The sequence below is a fragment of the Mustela nigripes genome, unplaced genomic scaffold, assembly GCF_022355385.1.
Source record: "Mustela nigripes isolate SB6536 unplaced genomic scaffold, MUSNIG.SB6536 HiC_scaffold_148, whole genome shotgun sequence".
NCBI lineage: Eukaryota > Metazoa > Chordata > Mammalia > Carnivora > Mustelidae > Mustela > Mustela nigripes.
The window spans coordinates 5550331-5571401 of NW_026739562.1; the positions used below are offsets into that span (position 1 = coordinate 5550331).

A 21071-nucleotide genomic window follows, 5' to 3' on the forward strand; every position below is an offset into this window, starting at 1 on the left:
ACAGAGGGACAGCGAGAGAAAGAACACAAGTAGGAGGAAAGGGAGATGGAGAAGCTGGCTTCCAGTAGAGCGGAGAGAGCCCAAGGCGGGGCCCGATCCCATGACTCCTGGGATGGACCTGAGCCGAAGGCGGACGCTTAACGACTGAGCCCCCCAGGCGTCCCAGTGGGAAATCTTTGAAGAGCAGAAACGCAGTCATCTTTGCAGTTTCCTCCACCCCCACCGAGAGCTCCTTCCTAGACGTAATCCTTCAAAGAAGCCTGAGAAAATTTAATCATCTTTGTAACTTTTTGCACAGCCAAGCGTTAGAGGGCGCTAGAACCCCAAGGGGGGAGTGCATGGGCGGTCAATGAAGGCCGCTCCCAACGCGCACGTCTTTACGTAGACGTTGGGGGCGGAGCCTCCCTGAGCGCGGTGACTGGCGGCGGCACTGGCGGCAGCTGGAGGCGTAATAGTGCGGGTCGCGGGCTTGGAGAACTTTAGAGGCGGCGGTGGCGCCGGCGACGAAGACGACAGCAGGAGCGGGCCCTGGGCTTGTCGCTCACCATGCCGACCGTGGAGGAGCTTTATCGCAACTATGGCATCTTAGCCGATGCTACGGAGCAAGTGGGCCAGGTAAGTCCCTGAGCGGCCTGCAGGGCCCGGCGCTCCGCGGCCTCTCGAAAGCGCTCCCCGGGCCGGGCGGGGGCTGCTGCTTCGTCCTCCCGCGGGCTCCCAGCGGCCCCGGCTGTTTCGTCGGGGTGGGCTCCTCTCGGAGCGTAGACTGTGGCTTCGCCAGGGAGAGCGCGGGTCCCCGGTCCCAGGCTCCTCCGCCTCCCTTTTCTCACCGTGGAGTTTCCTAACTCAGCCTCGTCTGCCACCGCCCCCCCCGCCCCGTTAATTCTCATCCTGAGTCTTGCCCTGCAGATGGCTCTTAAGTCTTTCTCCTTTCCGATGGACCTCAGCCCATCGGAAGATGAAACTGAGAGTTCTCAAGAGGTCAGAAATGTCTTTGTCGAGGCGGAAAAGCTGCTATTAATTTAGGAAGAGTGTTTAGCTCGCAAAAGTTTGTGAAAAACAGAAGAGGGGCCCTTTTCCCAGATTTTAACGAGGGCCTACGATTTCATTTATTCAGTACGGTTTGGGGCGCCTACTACACACAACAGGCGCCGTGCCGGGCCCTGAAGGTACAGGATAGAAAGTTACCCGAGCTCTCCCCGAATGTACCTTTGGTGAGGGAAACCAGTGAGAAGTAAGAAAGCTGGGTACCCGCCTTGGAAAGTGTTGTGGAGAAAATATAACGGGACCGTGCAGTGGCAGGGGGGGAAGGGGAGAGTGCAGCTTTAAATAGAGTTGTTTGGCAAGAGCTCTCCGCAGTGTTTGCCCCAAGACACACAATTTCAGCAGTGTTGAGTTGACCATACCGCTGCTTTGTGAGTTTTCAAGTCCTGGAGTACATTGAACTGGAGTATATTGGACTTAAGGAGTTGGGATGTGTGTGTGTGTATGTTTTCTTGGGAAAAGAACCAGGCTCTCCCAGGTAAATCTTGATCATTGTTTTTAGAATTTCTATGCCATATCGTTTCAGTGCTTAAAACTTTGTGTGATTCTTCTGCTTGTCTCTTGCATGGAGCAGAAAGTAGAAGATCCTGTAGTTTGCTACTAACATTAGCAAGGCTGTGTGGCACTGTCCCCCCTCAGCCCCTTTTTCTGGACATGTGTAATTCAGGTAAATTCTTTCCCAGCTGAACAGCACCAGGAGAATTGGGATGTCAGGACCTTCCTTAAGCTTAACCTAGAAATGTAAATACACCAGTTTAAAGTACCAGATTATTTTCCTTCCAACTATATTTCCATTTCAATAGGGAATTTTGACATCATCAATGAGAAGTATACTGACAGTCTGTTGCAGATGAAAATACAGTGTGTGTGTTAGGTCGCTCGGTACTGAGGGAGAAACTTTCTGTCCAGTAAGACAACATTGGAAAAACTGTGATCAGTCATGTTTTGATTTTGTTACTGTTCCTAGAAAGATTTAGAAGTAAAGATATCCTTTTTTAAGATTTTATTTATTTATTTGATAGAGATCACAAGTAGGCAGAGGGGTGGGGGGCGGGTAACAGGCTCCCTGCTGAGCAGAGCGCCCAATGTGGGGCTGGATCCCAGGACCCTGAGATCATGACCTGAGCCGAAAGCAGAGGCTTGACCCACTGAGTCACCCAGGCGCCCCAGAAGTGAAGATACTCTTATTCATTGTGACAGATTTGATGAATAGAGTAGCAGATTGTTCTACCTAAAATTGACTTTGTTGCCGATCAGCAGAGGAGATGGGGTAGAAACCAGGAGAGTGATCCTCAGTTTGTAGATGGTGCCCACCCAAAGAGGTAGATCAGAAATTTTTTAGGGAAACTTAGAAACTGTGTACCTAGTCATGTCTCATACCCCCATCCTCATTCTTTACTGGATAGCAAAAAGGTTGACAGCTACCTGCTTAGAGTCTGTTAGGGCAAATACAATCCAGACTGGAATTTACATATATGTTGTGAAGAATTAAGAATTGCTCGTGTTTTCCTCTTAGTGTCATCTTTAATCTTAAGTACCAGGTAAGGTTGAGAGTTCTTCCTTAAGAGGTCAAAAATGTCTTTGTCAAGGCAAAAAATATGCTTTTAATTTGGAAAGAGCGCTTAGGAGACAGAAGTTTGTGAAAACAGAAGAGGAGCTTTTTCATTCAGGCTTCAGTGAGGGTTATTCAGTACGTTTTTTGATTGCCTACCATGTGCCACACATTGTGCCAGTTGCTAAAATTTTAGCACAGTTTCTTGACCTGATGTGAGATCAATACCTTCATGACACTCTAATGACAGCTGGCAGGCAGCTCTCTGATGCAGAAAGACCTGTGCATAATGAAGTGCAGTGATTGTCTCAGGCTCTTTGAATTCTGGGAGGTCTGAAGCTGGACGAATCAACAGTGGCTACTCATTCTGCTCTATTGTGTAATAACTTTCCCCTTTTAGAGAAAGGTCCTGAAACTGCTTACCAAAAAAGATAGTAGGTTTCAAGATACTACATGTGAATTTTAACTAAAAGCAGGAGCCAACTTAATGGAAGGAACACCACTGATGATTTTTTTTAATTTTTTATTTACTTATTTGACAGAGATCACAAGCAGGCAGAGAGGCAGGCAGAGAGAGAGGGAAGCAGGCTCCCCGCTGAGCAGAGAGCCCGATGCGGGGCTCGATCCCAGGAGCCTGGGATCGTGACCTGAGCTTACCTGAGCTGATGGCAGAGGCTCAACGCACTTAACCACCCAGGTGCCCCGCACTAATGATTTTTTTTTTTTTTTTAAGGAGAGAAAGAAAGTGTTTACATTCTTCATGTAGCAAAGCCTGATTTTCAGTTAACTTACAAGGTTTACATTCAAGGGTTTGGTTTCCTGGCAGGTACCTTTCTGGACATATCTGAGACCATATTTGAGTTTTTAGTCTAGAACTTCCTTCTAACATTTATTTTTATTTTTATCCTTTGTCAAAGATCAGAGTACCACAGTTGTTCATGCTGTTGCTGTTGAGGGGAGCGCCCTCTTCACCACTGTCAGTCCTTCTTTCAGAGTAATGCTCTCTGAATATACTAGGAAAAACACAAGTTCCCTGAGGTTTTCGGCTAATTTTCCTCAGAATTATTCCTCAGAAGATCCTCAGATCATGAACACCTGGGTGGCTCAGTCAGTTCAGCGTCTACCTTTGGCTCAGGTCATGATCCCAGGGTCATAGGATTGAGTCCTGTATCTGCTCTGTGCTTAGTGCGGAGCCTGCTTCTCCCTCTGCCTCTGCTCCTCCCCCTGCTTATGATCTCTCTCTATCAAATAAATAAAAAAAAAATCTTAAAAAAAAAATCCTCAGACCAGATCTTTCTCTTGATGAACCTCCTTGACACTGTGTGTTCATTTATAGTATTCCACATTTATATTTTATTTCATGTGAGGACTTCTCTTATTCCCTTACCAAATTATAAAGTCTTGAGGTTAAGACTCTTCTTTTGTTTCTCTCCTTGCATTGTGCCTTGCCCTTCAGTAGATATTTTTTCTTTACAGTTGAAGAAATACATTCAAAGAGCAGGTATAATTACATTAATAATAAGGTTATACAGTTAATATGTTATATAATAAATGATATATCCATGTAATTACTGTGTGTACATGTATATATATATGAATGAAGATGAGAACTTTATATTCTCACATCATATATTTAAACCATGAGTATGTTTTCTAATAAGCAAACCTGGAGTAATAAATTCTAAGTAAAGCATTATTTAATGCCTCAAAACCCTCCAGTCTGTCACTATACTTCCCTAATAAAGTGTTAATGCAATATTTCCTACAAACTAGATTATTGAGTGAAGAGAAAAGTAGTAATATAGCTTAGCATATCCGTTTTCTTTTTATGTCATACTTGAGAAATATGTTTGTTGAAACTATATCATTTCTTTTCTAAAATAAATGTTTAGGGGCACCTGGGTGGTGCAGTTAAGCAGCTAACTCTTGGTTTTGGCTCTCGTGATCTCGGGGTCATGAGAGTGAGCCCTGTGTAGGGCTCCGTGCTCAGGCCGTCTGCTTGAGACCCTTTCTCTGGCTCTCTGCCCTTCCCGCTGCTGCTTTCTCTCTCTAAAATTAATAAATCTTCATAAATAAATAAAATTTAAAAATTGTTTATTTCCTAGAAGCTGCATCCTGATCTCAAGCATGGCTTTACCTGGCATGTCACTGATCACTTAAATATATTCATTGTGTTTTGACAATCACTATCACAAATTTCTTATTGTAGAAGGTATCTGCTGAATGTAGATCTTATTACAGCTTGACTTTTTACTTGAAAATATTTTAGTGATTTCTTTAGACTTTGCTTTTTTAATTAGCTATTAAAAGCACACACAAATACGTAGTTTCAGAAATGCATTAAAATGTTTACAATTAAAACTTCTTGTTAGGATCACAAATTTATTTATCTAGCTGAGATATACTATTGTGTTGGAAGAAAAAAAAATAAGCAGTGCCATGTAGTATTTGGAATACTTTATAATGGTTACAGTCTATCTGCCACTAAATCACTGTGATCATTGAGATCATTGAAAATATCACTTATATTTTGTTTCCTGCTTGGAAAACCAGAAGTAATAACTATTTTAGAGAGATTCTGTAAAAAGTCTTGTCCCTATGCTACAGTTAGAAGACAACTGGCAAAGAAGAGCATTTTATTTTGCATTATATAAAGGGTAATCAGTGTGAAGTCTGTTAGTAATGTTTATAGAAATTATTTGATAAAATTGATGCTTTGATTTCTAGTTTGAATAAGTTAAAGTGCTTAACTTTTCAAAGGAATTGCTGTGTTTGGGATACTATATCTCAGTGTACATGCCTGTGTAGAGCCTATATTTAGGACTCACATTTTCCCTTTGACAGTCCTAGATCTGGCAAGCTTGCTTTCTCTCTTCCTTTGTTAAGAAAGATCTCAGAACTTAAAGAGGCTTGGTATTAGGCACAGATTTTGACTTTAGAGCCTGTCAACAACTGTGTTCATGGGGCACCTGGGTGGCTCAGTGGGTTAAAGCCTCTGCCTTTGGCTCAGGTCATGATCCCAGGGTCCTGGGATCGAGCCCCGCATCGGGCTCTCTGCTCAGCAGGGAGCCTGCTTCCTCCTCTCTCTGCCTGCCTTTCTGCCTACTTGTGATCTCTGTCAAATAAAATCTTAAAAAAAAAAAATTGTGTTCAGGTTGCTATTTGTCTAGCTGTGTAGCTCTAGACAAATTATTTCACTTTCTGAGTCTTGGTTTTCTCATCTGAAAAATAGGGATGAGGTGCCTGGGTGGCTCAGTTGGTTAAATGTCTGCTTCCGCTCAGATCATGATCCCAGATGAGCCCTGGATGGGGCCCCCTGCTCAGCGGGAGTCTGCTTCTTCCCTCAGCCCCTCACCCCATTTGTGTTCTATTTCTGTCACTCTCTGTCTCTCTCAAATTAAAAAATAAAATATTTTTTAAAAAAATAAAACAAAAGATAGGGATAGTAGTAACACCTAACTCACAGGATTACCGTGAGGCATGTACATAAGGCATTACTCAGTCCTGGTAGGCTTTCAATAAATGTCGCTAATGATTCCTTTTTATTCTATTCAGATTTTTTTTGTTGTTTAATTCAGATTTTTTTTTTCTTGACAGAATGAATTGTTTGAGGTAGGGATTCTTCATTTAGTTTTAGGCACTGTAAGGAATTTCTTCAAAAGACTTTATAAGTAAAGCTTTGTTTGATTTAAAGGAAATTGGATTTGATACCCTGCAAAAAGTAAGGGTGTCAGAACTGTTTAAAACTTTGGTTTTATGAAGCCTGTCTGGAAGACATGAGGCAAAACACAGGAATATACAGTGGTAGAGAAGTTAGCCATAGTTTTTCAGACCTTTGCATTAAAAAGTATGTAATATGCTTTTGGGGGTTTTGGGGGGAAACTTTTTTTTTTTTTAAGATTTTTATTTATTTGACAGAGAGAGAGATCACAGGTAGTCAGAGAGAGAAAGGGAGAAGCAAACTCCCCGCCAAGCAGAGAGCCCTTTGCGGACCCTGAGATCATGACCTGAGCTAAAGGCAGAGGCTTATCCCACGGAGCCACCTAGGAGCCCAGTGTGTAATATACTTTCGAAGTAGTAACTCCTGAAGATTGATTTGTGTCTGCACTTCATGAAGAAGCTAACCTAATTCACAGACATTTTTCTTATTTAGGAGTTGGTGTTATGTTTCAGATATTAAGAGGAGTTGTCAATCAGTTGGTGGAATTTTAGGTTTTTTTGAACTAACTTTTAGAATTTATTATTTTTTTAGATGGTTTGGCAGTATTTGAATTTTCAGTCTAGTATTTTGCAGAATTTATTAAAATCTGTACCTTTAAAAGATCTAATTGTGACTAGTCTTTTTACTGGAACACTTTATTTCTGTTATTGAAATCCTTCATTGAGATCCTACTGTACCTAAATAACTTCGTATTTTGCTTTATTTTTTCCACTTAACATAGTATTGTCTATGGAAAGAATTATTATGAAACTAAAGTTTGGGCACTTCTATAATCCACTGGATTTTTATTGGTTATTTTCCTTTTGGTGGCATGGAAGTATCCAAAGCACATATCTAAAGCAGAGCATTGCCTCGAACAGTGTAAACACTATGTTGTGTGCACATTTGGTATCGTTATTATAATGTTTAATGTTTTCAGTAATTAGAAATTTTATCCATATGCCCAAACAGAATGTGTATCTACAGTCTGAGGATTTATCATTCCTGTTTGCCAGCTTGATCATTGTCGTTTAAGAAAAGTACTGGTTTGGAGGCAAGGGTGTATGTAAGTGGGATTGAGGTCTTGTCCACCCTTCACATTAGGAGTATCTGAGGGAGAACACTTCTGAAAGTTTTTTTATTTTTTGTTTTTTGTTTTTAAGGAAACAAATGAGGGGCTTCTAGGTGACTCAGTCAGTTAAGCATCCAGCTCTTGATTTCAGCTCAGGTCCTGATCTCAGGGTCATGAGGTCAAGCCCTGTGTTGGGCTCCCTACTGAGCATGGAGTCTGCTGGAGACTCCCTCTTTCCCTCCGTTTCCCCCTCTCCGTCCCCACCCCGCCACCTTGTGTGCTGTCTCTCTCTCTCTCAAAAATAAGTAAGTAAAAGGAAACAAGTGAGTTTTGAATGTATTCTAATAAAAACTTAAATATGTGACATTAGAATCTATCTTAATCCAGTGTTGACTATCTAGAAAGTATTCGAGGTCAGGGTCAGTAATCAGCTGTACAAGGAAGCGGAAGCGTTGATGTGTCAACAAACTCTTTGCTTTCTGCATTTAAACTTCACGCTGTCATCTCTCTTCCCCAACTGACAAATAGCGCATGGGCATGGGGCACGCAAGGAAGAAGACAGTAGGAGTATAGGTGTCCCATCTAACGGGACACCTCCAAACATAAGCCCTACCTTTTAGCCTACGTAAGACTTTTCTCATTTAAAGCAGACTCAAGTTTGTTGAGCTTCCCATCCTTAAAATTCTTCTTTTCTGCTTTATTCTTTTTCAGCATAAAGATGCCTATCAAGTGATACTAGATGGTGTGAAAGGTGGTACAAAAGAAAAAAGATTAGCAGCCCAGTTTATTCCGAAATTCTTTAAACATTTTCCAGAATTGGCTGACTCTGCTATCAATGCACAGTTAGACCTCTGTGAGGATGAAGATGTATCAGTAAGTTTATGATTGATGCTCTCAACAAGCTTTCAGATGTCTCACTTGCCATGCTTCCAGTGTGCAGCTAGTGTAATTGAAACACCAACTGTATCTATGCACAGCGAAATCCTGCAGTGTCATTTGGCGTGATGCCATACTGAGGCTTAAATCTGTGTTTGAGAAAATGTATTCTCTATTTCACCATCTTTCAACTGTGAAAAATGCATGGAATTACAAAATACTTTGTTTTGCTTATCTGTTATCCAATGGTAAAAATGGGTTGTGGCTCACATTTTTTCATAGATTGTTATATATTGTGCACATGAAATTAGACTAATGTTTTCAGTCAGTTTGTACTTGCTTAGATATTTAAAATATTGTTACATCTTATAGTTTCAACACCCCAAAATATTGTATATAGCAAAAAAAAAAAAATTTTGTCTATGTAATTATTACATGTGACTCTAGAAAAAGAAGAAATCGTTTTTCCTTGGAACAGAATTAACTGTCAGCATTCTGGCTTCTGATTCAGGTTCCTAAGAACTTTAAATTAACACCTTCTGGCTTTTCAAATGAAATTAGTGAATCGCCAACATTTCATGCACAATTTGCTAGATATAAGTACTATCCATTTTTATTTTAAACTAAATAAGCCAGGCCCACAAATTTGGAATAAAGTACACAGAGTATATTCACAGATGTTATATTGAATAGTTAATACTGGAAATTCTAAAGTAAATATAGTTATTAGATAGATCATTGCCACTCTAGCTGTTCTTAAGGATACTGCAGTATGTGTCCAAAGGTAGTAAAGACCCAACAGTTACATGTAATCAGTATATAAATTGTTGTTAATGTTCTCAAATCTGTCTACTCCAGTCGGTAATCGTATTTAACATCCCTTTCTACCACATATTTAATTATTCTGTTAAGCTTGACTTTAATATTGGAGCAAATTATTTCTAAAACAGCTAGAAGTCTCATGTTTTATATTTTGGTGACTCATATGCCCCTAATTATGGTTTCTCTGAGGTTTTAGTTTTCCTTAACTTTGGTTAATTTTTTGTTTAAAATTGTATTCAGATTCGACGGCAAGCAATTAAAGAGCTGCCTCAGTTTGCCACTGGAGAAAATCTTCCCCGAGTGGCAGATATACTTACCCAACTTCTGCAGACTGGTAAGGAATTTTATTATTACCCTTTTATCTAAATATAACTTCTTTTTGAAAAAGTAACTCTGTTTTTAGCTTCCCCCCCCTTTATGGCTGAAGGTACTACTTCTAATTGAAATTAAAATTCTTTTTTTCATTCAGTACTTTGAAGCTTACTGGATTGTGATTATCTAATTCCTAATGTTTTGCTTTGTTTTTAATTGTTTATAAAGGCATACTGATTCTTTTGGGAATTTTGATGTATCATGATTCCCCCCCCCGCAATTTGCTGTAGTTTTTTAATTGTACATCTTAATGCAAAAGCTTTCCTGGTATGCCAGGTTCTTTGCCTTTATAGGGAAGGTGTAATTTCTTGGTACTTGAGAAGAATGCTTAGTTATGTCTGCTTTCAATGTAGTCTGTGAGAAATTATGCTGAATTTTAGGTTTGAAAATGAAGCAAATATTTTCATTCATTTTATACATTGTACTACTTTTTCTCTATCCAGATGATTCTGCAGAATTTAACTTAGTGAACAATGCCCTGTTAAGTATATTTAAGATGGATGCAAAAGGTAAGGCCTGCTTCTTGTTCTGAATTGTGCTTGATGTGTTAAACAAAAATTGGGCAGGTTGGCATTATTCCTTAAAGATAAAGTCAGATTCACCCAGAAATCTATTTCATAAAAGTTCTAAGTGTTCTTAAAAAGCTGCTTAACAGGGCCTCCCGGGTGGCTCAGTTGGTTAAGTATCTGCCTTTGACTCTGGGCATGATCCCAGGGTCCTGGGATTAAGCCCTGCATCAGGCTCCCCGCTCAGTGGGAAGCCTGCTTCTCCCTCTCCCTGCTGCTCTGCCTACTTGACCCCACCCCCTTCTCTCTTTCTGTCAAATAAATAAAATCTTTAAAAAAAAAGGCACAACATATTAGTGATGCAAAAAAACAGCAGAAGTAATGGCAAAAACAAATCAAACTTTTCCATTAGTAATCTGTTGAAAGACTCTCCTTGCCACATAAAAGAAATCTCCAAAATACCTGGGTTTATTTATTATTAATTATGATTAAAGGGGGAAAGTCATGCTCACATTGATTCAGAATCCATAAACAAAGCACGTGATTACTGTTATGGTTGAAGCTATAGAAATTTCAAACTAAGTTAGCCAGAATCAATGATACTCAGGATGCTTACTCACTCACTAGAAAAGAAATACTATTAAATGGGTTAAATGGAAAAACTTCATGAAGATATATAATTGACTTGCTACGTACAACTGTTTTGTTTTGCAGGGACTTTGGGTGGCTTGTTTAGCCAAATACTTCAAGGAGAGGACATTGTTAGAGAACGAGCAATCAAATTCCTTTCTACAAAACTTAAGACTTTACCAGATGAAGTCTTAACAAAGGAAGTAGAGGAACTTATCCTAACTGAATCCAAAAAGGTAAGCTTTAGATCATTTAACGGGACTTCCCTAAAGTAGAAGAACATATCTGAAATTAGCAGTATGTATGGGGCGCCTGCGTGGCTCAGTTAAGCTTCTGCCTTTGGCTCAGGTCATGATCCCAGGGTCATGGGATTGAACCCTGCATCAGGCTCTCTACTCAGTGCGGAGTCTACTTCTCCCTCTGCCTCTCCTTGCTTGCTTTCTCTCTATCCCAAATAAATAAAATCTTAAAAAAAAAAAAAAAAAGAAATTAGATGTGTATAAAATATACATTAAAACCGCCATAGAAGTCAGGCTTTTCTTATATGGTGTTTTGCATTTTGGTTATCAGTAATGATGAATCAACCTGTTAATTTAAAGGAATGTGATCACATTTAAATCTTTGTGGTGTTATCCTCAAAATTGAGGTATTCTTCAGTACTCTGTGCAAATCATTTCCTTTAAGGAGATTTTACCTAATTTCCACTCCTTTCCCCAGTTTTAGGATATTCTCCTTACAGTATTCTGGATCATTTCAAAATGACAAGGAAACAGATTGAAATGCCTCTTCTTTTTTTTTTTTTCGCCCCCCATCTTACCCAATATCATTCTAAGCTCAGGAGACCAAGCTTATCTCTGCTCCCAGCATCTAGCATAGTTAGGCATGCTAATATTTGCAACGTTTGTCACAGCTAACTTTTCACTCATAAAGTGCCAAAGTTTGAAGATCATTGCTTTGATACATATATTCAGAAAAAAATCAGAATTGTACTAACACCACTGACTTGCTTACCGAGGAGATTTCTTCAGTGAGAGCGAAAGGAACAGCGCTCCAGCTGGGAATATCAACATATTTTACTTATGCCCCCAGCTAATAACCTGGTGGAGTATGTCATGATTGCTTGTTTCTTCAATCAGTGACTAGAAAGGCTTAGGCCTACTCATGTGGACTTGTATGGTCTCCTATTTTGTATATAATTGCCTAATTAAGGTGAATTAATAAACTAAATAATTTATTGTTGCTTTTATTTTTAAAGTTTTTTTATTTTATTTTTTTTTTTTAAGTAATCGCTATACCTAATGCGGGCCTTGAATTTACAACCCCAAGATCAAGGGTCACATACTCTACTGACTGAGCCAGGCAGGCAACCCAAGCTGCTTTTAAATATAGGAAACTTAATCTGATTTGATAGTAGACTATAGAATTCTACTTTTTATTTCTCTCACCACCCCTCCAAAGAGCCTTCTTAGTCTATTTTTTCTTAGCTATTTTCCTGTGAAATTTTAATGCCACAGATATACTGTATCTGTTTATGCACTCTTTGTGTATCTGTACTTTATACATAAAAGAAGTACATTTCACAAGAACCAGGTTTTGCAGCTTCGGAGACCATATCTCGCCCCACTGAGAATGCATGGTGTACTCTAAAGCTAAACTGACTGAAGCCATGTCCTCTCAACAGTGTTTCAGAAATATTAACAGCAATTTGACTTTAATAAGGGAAATAAACTTGTTAACACTGTTTCAGTATTGCTCTTTCTTTTTCACTCAAGTAATAACAGTACTATGATTCTGAATTGTCTTTTCTAGGTCCTAGAAGATGTGACTGGTGAAGAATTTGTCCTGTTCATGAAGATACTCTCTGGGTTAAAAAGCCTTCAGACAGTGAGTGGAAGGCAGCAACTCGTAGAACTGGTGGCTGAACAGGCCGACCTGGAACAAACCTTCAATCCCTCAGATCCTGACTGTGTGGACAGGCTCTTACAATGCACTCGGCAGGCGGTACCCCTCTTCTCTGTGAGCTCTTTGTTTTATCTAGTTGCTATTTTGATTACTCTGTTGAAGCTTATATTTCTGTAGATACTCACTTGAGCATTCTCCTCAAAACTTTTGCATGAAATAGTAACACAGTGGAGTGAATATTTGCTCTATGGAACCCTTGGTGGGGTTGATGAGAGCCCAAAGCAGCAAGAAATTTCTTTTAAAAGTCTTGCTTAGAGATTTTTTTCAGTCTAGAAAATCTTGCATCACATTCTGTGGTTTTGGCTGAGTTTTTAAACCATTTGGTTCAGTAACTTAGCATTTTTCTGTAAATTTTCTAGGAGATCATTGTTTTAGGTAAATATACTCTTTTCCTCTGGCTTTGTGATTCCTCTGGCCATGAGTCTTCTTGGATGTGCATAGAATAGTTTGAAAAATACTGTGTAAAGGACCCCCCCCTTTTGAAAAATGTACAGAATTCAACATTAAAATATCCCCAAAAGTTTGACATGAGATTTGAGGAAGAGTTTGAAAATGTATAGAGATCCAAATGCTCCAGATTACTTTGCAACAATTACTTTGTATTGTCTACCAAGGTTATTTCTGGGGTACGCACTGTGTTGTATTTATAGCCACAGTTCTTGATGTCATGCTCAGCATTTATCGGATGGCATTGTTATATTTGAAAGAATATTCCCTCTCCCTTTTTTTTTGACAACTCATTGTTCTTTGGATTTTTACAGAAAAATGTGCATTCCACGAGGTTTGTGACTTACTTCTGTGAGCAAGTTCTCCCTAACCTCAGTTCCTTGACTACCCCAGTGGAGGGTCTCGATATACAGCTGGAGGTAAGACAAAAACATCTGCTTTTTAGTACTAAAAAGACGTTCCCATATTTTAACATAAATAACATAGAGTTCTGATTTCTAAGAGAGTAAAGGTATGATGACTAGCTAGTAATCTGTCCCAGAATTAACCACATAGGAATGCTTTATGAACTTAATGAAAGTTTGCTGCAGTGGGAAGCACTGCGTATAGTGTTCATGATACTCTGTCTCTTTGTAGCCTTAATATTTCAAGGTGTTTAATTCATAACTATTCCTTTCTCTATCCGTAATTGATAAGAGCCAGATTTAAACTGGGTTAATACAAAATACCCTTGATCCTTTTTCCAGTTACCCACTCTCCTTTATAGCTCAGCTGTAAGGTACACACACATTTTTTTCACAGCACTTGTAACATTTGTTTATCGCGCCACATTTAATCGATTCATCTCTAGATTCTCAGAATCTAGTGCCAAGCCTGATTCTGAAACGCACTTAATAATGATTGTTGAATTGGGCTGAAATGTGGACATGTATGTGCCATTTCCCTCATAGGTTTTTTGGGATAGAGGAGTACCACTGTGTACTGAGGCTGTCATTTGCTTCAGATGTCCCGGGTCTGACTTGTTAGACAGGGACTGAGTTAAGGAGAGTTGAACCTTGAGAATAGTAGCGACTACAAGTACTGTGAGTTAGTGTCCAGAGACTAAGTTTAATAGCAAATGAAGCCCATTCTAAATGCTAATAAATAATTCTTTGCTGTTAAGAATTCTTCCTAAGTATCTCTTCGTAGTACAGTATTAAGGTATAGCAGAAGGCAGCCTTAGTTACCTAGAATCATTCTTATTTTACAGCCCTCGCCTATTCAAAAAAAAATACTAATAACAGTGAATCATTTGTTTTTAGGTATTGAAACTGTTGGCAGAGATGAGTTCATTTTGTGGTGACATGGAAAAGCTAGAAACAAATTTAAGGAAACTATTTGACAAGTTACTGGTAAGAACTTTTTTCTTTTCTTAATGGCGCAGTCCGTATGTAATCCCAGAGTCTAATAGTGTGGTGTAATTTGTAGAGAATCAACTTTAGAAACCCAAATTAGATGGAATAATTCTAGCAAGTATTTTTAGTCGTTCAGGCCACATGTTGTCTACTTTTAAAAGAAAATCTTTGGCATTTCTTCTGTTGTTGATGGTTTGCATAAAAGATAACACAGGATTTTTATAGTAAGTTTTTCTGCTATCTCCTTTATCAAAATATTTTTCACATTTGCTCCAGGTCACCTTCCAGGTTGCTGCCTAAGGCCAAGTAGCTAGAGCAGCCAGCAAATAAAATCATTTAAGTCATAATTGTGGAGAAAATAGGCCATCTGATAAAATCATTATCAGCATCACCAAGTGCTTTTCTTGTTGGATGTAAACACTTGTGTAACTGACACAGTGAGTGATAAGCACTAGGCCTGTAGTATGAATTGAGTCATGTAACATCTGGAGCTCATTCAGACCTGTACACCTTCCCCAGGGTGTGATAGCACTCATACTGAAAGCCTTTGGCAGTACTTTGAATGTAAGGAGAGTCAAACAGTGTGGGAAAATGTTCAGAAAAGATTTTCGGATTAGCATAATAAAGTGATTAAAAGCATCAGCTTTTGATGGCAAACCAAGATTGAATCCTGATTCTTCATCACAGACTTTTTCACCATAAAAAAATTGCCTCAGAATTTCATTCTGTCATTTGTATAAGTGTACCTAAAAAATGTTACTAGCGGGGCGCTTAGGTAGCTCAGTGGGTTAAAACCTCTGCCTTCGGCTCAGGTCATAATCCCAGGGTCCTGGGATCGAGCCCTGCATCGGGCTCTCTGCTCAGCAGGGAGCCTGCTTCCCTTCCTTTGTAATCTCTGTCAAATAAATAAATAAAATCTTTAAAAAAAAAAATAAGAAATAAAAAAATGTTACTAGCTTCTTCACTGTGAGGAGTAGCAGTAGCAGTGGTGGAGATAGCAGTAGCTACAACAGAGGTTAAGATAGAGGGATTGACAGGCTGGGTCATTATTGATCTGATGGGTAAAAGGGATATCTTACCTAAATTTCTATTCTTGATCTTAGCCAAAAGGCCGAGAAGCGATCCTAAATTTCTGATTTGGGTAGTTTTTAATGCTTCATGTCCTAAAAGCCTGCTCTATGTGACTTCACTGCTTGTTTATAATTAGAGCATTTATGGCAGATTGCAAATATCTCTATATTTTCATCTCTTAGGAATATATGCCTCTTCCTCCAGAAGAAGCGGAAAATGGGGAGAATGCCGGTAATGAAGAACCCAAGCTGCAGTTCAGCTATGTGGAATGTCTGTTGTACAGCTTTCACCAGTTGGGCCGAAAACTTCCAGATTTCTTAACGGCCAAACTGAATGCCGAAAAACTGAAAGATTTTAAAATTAGGTGATGTATGATTGAAGTGGTCTAATCCTTGACAAAGATGATGGCTATCTTGATACGCCCTTGATTTTCTTCTCCTTTTACAAGAGCTGTGTCCCCACCCTGCCTTACCTGGTGGGATAAAATGGAAGATCCACAGAACAGGAACGTATATAAAAGTGTGGCATAAAAACCTATGTGGGGGAGAGAACGTTTTCAAAAACAAGCTCACTCTTCTCACTTGTTTTATGATCTTGAGCAGGTTCTCAACCGCTCTACTAACCACCTGATTTCCCTCAGCAGTTACTTTAAATGAGAACAGCAGCTGCCTCGTAGAGTTGTGAGAATCAGACAGTGAACAGAAAGCTTTGAGCATCGTGCCTGGCACATAGTGGGTACTCTGTAAATTGGAGTTGCTGTTGTTAAGGTCTTAGAATATTCTAGGGGAGTAGCACTGGAGAAATCACAAGTTGTTTTCATGAACACACTTAGATGGAATCATTTTATTAACAACTTCACACCTTAAAATTTGAAATGCTTAGCCACTGTATTATCTGTTACTGTCCTCTGTTGTTTGGTAAGGCAGTGGTTTAATACTTGGTGAAATATTTGATCGGAAGCAACAAGTTAAGGGCGCCTAGGTGGCTCACTGGATTGAGCCTCTGCTTTTGGCTCCGGTTGTGATCTCAGAGTCCTGGGATCAAGCCCCGCAGCAGGCTCTCTGCCTGCTGCTCTGCCTGCTTGTGATCTTTGTCTGTCAAATTAATAAATAAAATTAAAAAAAAGAAGAAGAAGAAGCAAAAAGTTTAGAAATTCCTGTAAAAATTAAAAAATGATGCCAGGTTATTAAGCAGAGTTCTAGAAGTCAGCACGATGGGGCTCTATACTGCCTCTCTTTCATATATTATCTCGGAACAAACTTGAAAGGGGTATTTCTTTGAACCCTTAGAGATTTATATGCATTTATAAATAAATTCTCAGATCAGCAGTTTTATTTTTAACTAGACTTGACAATCAAACACTGTCCATTGTCAGCAGATAAATATGTAGAGGTTACGTGATTTGTGTAAGGTCACTTAACCTTCAGTTGGTCATTGAAAGAGAAGAACCCAGGCCATCGATTCTGATCAGTGGTTCCTGAATGGTTCACTCTGACTGCGCCTTACGGCTTAACATACCAAGCACAGTGTTAAAAATCTTTCCCTTGCCAGATTTAGTATAGACTTATTCCTGTTTTTGGTAAAGGAAAACTTTTTATTTTGCTTATTTATGTATCTCTTGGGATCATTTATTAATAATAAAAAAAGTTCCTCAAAAAAAAAATGACCTTTATTAGTTAAGAACTTTTAGCTATAGTAGAAGATTCTCTGAATTTAAAAACAAAATTGAAGTGGTGATTTGCTAACCAACCAATACTTCTTTATTTAGGCTGCAGTACTTTGCACGGGGACTGCAGGTTTATATCCGACAACTTCGCTTGGCTCTGCAGGGTAAAACAGGCGAAGCCTTAAAAACAGAAGAGGTAAGAATACTGAGTCACATCTTGTAAGGAAATTTTTTATAATAGCCAACATGTACTGCAAATTCAGTCTCAATTCATATGTCGAAATGTAACATTTGACTTCATTTGAACTGGTAATACAAGTCTGTCTTGAAGATACAATATGATGTTAGAAGATTGCCTAGTTATTTGCTAAGTTATATTTTTATCCTTGTTGAAATATTTCGAATATGTCCAAGTTTGTGAATAGTGTTACAAACTTAGATACATACCAGTCTTTCATTAGGGTCTCATTAGCACATTTTGTTCAAATATTTGATTGACGATGTGATATTTTTATTTTTACCTTTTGGAAAAATAGCAATTTACATTGTAAAAAGGATTAAATTGCCAATTCTAAACCAAACTATATGTGTGTTTGTGTTGGGATTTTTGGATTTCTCTCATCTCAGCTATTGTGATCAATCTTCATCACAATTCTCATGAAATATTTTAAGTTTTCATTATGTCTTCCTGTAACTTAAGCTAATGATTTTTAAAACAACAACTGTATACATATGACCGTCTTAAACTCATTTTTTCAGATAAGTGGTAGATAACACTTTAATATTCTAACTTATCAAGAGAACATAAAGATTATTTGCTTTCTTTGCCATTTCTACACTGGTTTAGAGTCAAGAAGTGGGAATAAGCAGAAATGACTCTGAAAGAGAAGTATAATTATTCCAGTTCTATATGGGAATGGGATATGCATCATAAAAGTTATTGGCACTTTTTGTTTTCCTTTTGCAGAACAAGATTAAAGTTGTTGCACTGAAAATAACAAATAATATTAATGTTTTAATCAAGGTAAGTGTTCTTTCTTACCCAGTCCTTCTAGCTAGCTAGAAAGTTTGTGCAAGAGTTTATCTATGTGTCTTTAGATCTGTAATGATACTGTTAAAGGGGAGATACCATTGTATTCCAGGCATTCAGCCTTTTAAGGCTTTATGCTTTCTATAATACCAAGTGCCATTTCTGTAGCTATCATAAAGTCATACATTGTTTTACTTATTTAAAAGTTATTGCAGAAGATACTGCAGGCAAAGGGAGGCATGCAGATTTTCTCTGACCCAAAGCATTGGAACAAATACATTTAGACTCAGAAATTTCACTGACTTAAATTCTGCTGGTCTGTTGGGTCCTTTCAAATGGCCAGTAAAACCCCACTTTGCTTACATTAAGGATGAACAAGCCTGTGTGGCCCTTGAAATGTTTTCCCTATAGTCTTTTCTGTTAACTTATCTATATAATAAATTTAGAGCTTTCTGTACTATAGGCTAAGATGTACCTTACCATTAAACCATAAATACACTTCAGCTCTCTTTACCCCTCCCCCCCAGGTAAACATTAATCTGAACAGAAGACAATCTGAGAGGGGGAAAAAAAAAGAATCACAACAAAGTAACCATCACCTGTTTCTATAAGTCAACAGTATTGTAGCCAGGTGGAAAAAGCCATGAGTTTTCTAAAACCTAGAGCACAAAGCCTGATAATAACAAAATTAGGACTGGTGGTATACTCCTAACTCTAATCTGGTAACTCTCCCATAGAATCATTACTTTTTATCAGAAGAGAGGGAAACTTTGCAGAGAAAGCAACAGTGAGACATTAAGGAATGAGTATCATGGAAAGAGAAGAGGTGCGAGTACTCCCATCTCCTAAGAAAATCTTATAGCTTTACTCCTTTTATTTATTTATTTATTTATTTATTATTTGTTATTTTCTATAAACATATATTTTTATCCCCAGGGGTACAGGTCTGTGACACACTTCACAGCACTCACCAAAGCACATACCCTCCCCAGTGTCCATAACCCCACCCCCCTTCTCTCAACCCCCTTATTTATTTATTTTTTAATTTAAATTCAAGTCAGTTAATGTAAGTGTAGTTGTGGTTTCAGGAGTAGAATTTAGTGACCCATCATTTACATGTAACACCCAGTGCTCATCCCAACAAATGCCTTCTTTAGACCCATCACCTATTTAACCCATTCCCCACACACCTCTCCTCCAGCACCCCTCTGTATGGCCTCCCTCTGTTTTTATCTTTTTTCTTTTTTTAAGATTTTATTTATTTATTTATTTGAGAGAGAGAGAGAAAGAGAGTATGAGAGGGGAGAGGGTCAGAGGGAGAAGCAGACTCCCCACTGAGCAGGGATCCCGATGTGGGATTTGATCCCGGAACTCCAGGATCATGACCCAAGCCGAAGGCAGTTGTCCAACCAACTGAGCCACCCAGGCGCCCCCTCTGTTTTTATCTTATTTTTTCTTTCCCTTCTCCTGTGTTCCATCTGTTTTGTTTCTTAAATTCCACGTATGAGTGAAATCATGATTGTTCTTTGTCTGACTTATTTCACTTAGCATAATACACTTCTGTTCCATCCCCATTGTTACAAATGGCCAGCTTTCATTCTTTTTGATGGCTGAGTAATATTCTAATATATATGTATGTATAAACATGCACACCCACAAACACACGCCACATTTTTTTAATCCATTCATTGGTCAGTGGATGATTGGGCTCTTTCCATAATTTTAGCCACTACTAATTTCAAACCTTAAAACTAATAATTTCAAACAGTGAATTCATTTATCAAAATGTGATTTTTTTGAGAAATAATTTATACATATCATCGTATCACTTTAAAGTATATATGATTAACATACATATATGATGAAATTATTACTATCACAAATAGATTCAGCCAACATCCATTTTCTCATATATAGATACAATAAAATTCCTTTCTTTAATAACATTATCGTATATTAATGAGTCTAGTTAGAAACCTCAAGCATTTTTGATCCAAAGGACTTTACCGCTAATTCCCTGCATTTATCTGGCACAATGGACTTAAGTTTCATATCGTGATGGTTTTTATTAATGTTTAACTGTAGAAAGAACAGTTTGATCAAATTTTACTGATATATAAAAATCAGAGTGGGCTGCCTTAGTGTCTTAGTCAGTTGGGTGTCTGACTCTTGGTTTCAGCTCAGGTCATAATCTCAGTCCTGGGATTGAGCCCCATTTTCGGCTCTGCACCAGCATAGAGTCTGTTTCAGATTCTCTCCCCCCATCCATCCCACTCACTCTCTCTCTAATAGATACATGAAATCTTTTTTAAAAATCAAAGTTAAAGCTGATAAGAAATGTTAGGTAAAAAACTAATAATAAATATGTTTATAAATCTATCTAAGTTTTGAGAATATCATGAGGTTAGATTATTTCAGTTACTTTAACATTTAAATTCAGCAAACATTTGCATTACCATATACTAATAACTTGGTATTTAAGTCTTGTGGGTTTTTCCTTTATTGGTAACTTACAGATATTTGAGAAGAAGAAAAATATTAAGCAGGCCTTTAGCATTATAGTTTTGTTCTAATTTTGAACCACTTAAAAATCTGCAAAAGCAAATATAGTTTGCACCATTCTTTTTCCCTTAAGGCACCTCAGTGACTGCATCTGTGCAAAAGAAATATTTAAGACTTCGTTTTATTACAGTTGATATATTTTATCCTGGAATTCTAAATGATCATCATTTAGAAAAAAGTTAGCTAGGGATGCCTGGGTGGCTTATTTGGTTAAGCATCTGCCTTTGGCTTAGGTCATGATCCCAGGGTCCTGGGGTCAAGCCCCATGTCAGGCTTCTTCCTCAGCGAGTGGGGGTCTGCTTCTCTCCCTCTCCCTTTGTCCCCCACCCCATGCTGGAGCTCATGTGCTCTCTTTCTTTCTCTCTCTC

The 21071-nt window shown here is 38.5% G+C and overlaps 1 protein-coding gene across 3 annotated transcripts in view; it reads left to right on the top strand.

Moving 5' to 3' along the window:
- Positions 1-395: 395 nt before the first annotated feature.
- LOC132008450 (apoptosis inhibitor 5) overlaps positions 396-21071 on the top strand; it is a 28804-nt gene continuing 8128 nt past the window's right edge. For all 3 annotated transcript variants that reach the window (XM_059387074.1, XM_059387075.1, XM_059387077.1), the window contains exons 1-11: positions 396-615; positions 8077-8238; positions 9304-9397; positions 9879-9944; positions 10656-10807; positions 12381-12587; positions 13295-13399; positions 14282-14371; positions 15628-15809; positions 17214-17307; positions 18079-18135. In XM_059387074.1, the coding sequence (XP_059243057.1) occupies positions 547-615; positions 8077-8238; positions 9304-9397; positions 9879-9944; positions 10656-10807; positions 12381-12587; positions 13295-13399; positions 14282-14371; positions 15628-15809; positions 17214-17307; positions 18079-18135 (1278 nt within the window). In that variant the 5' untranslated portion in view covers positions 396-546. The remainder of the gene's footprint in view (positions 616-8076; positions 8239-9303; positions 9398-9878; positions 9945-10655; positions 10808-12380; positions 12588-13294; positions 13400-14281; positions 14372-15627; positions 15810-17213; positions 17308-18078; positions 18136-21071) is intronic.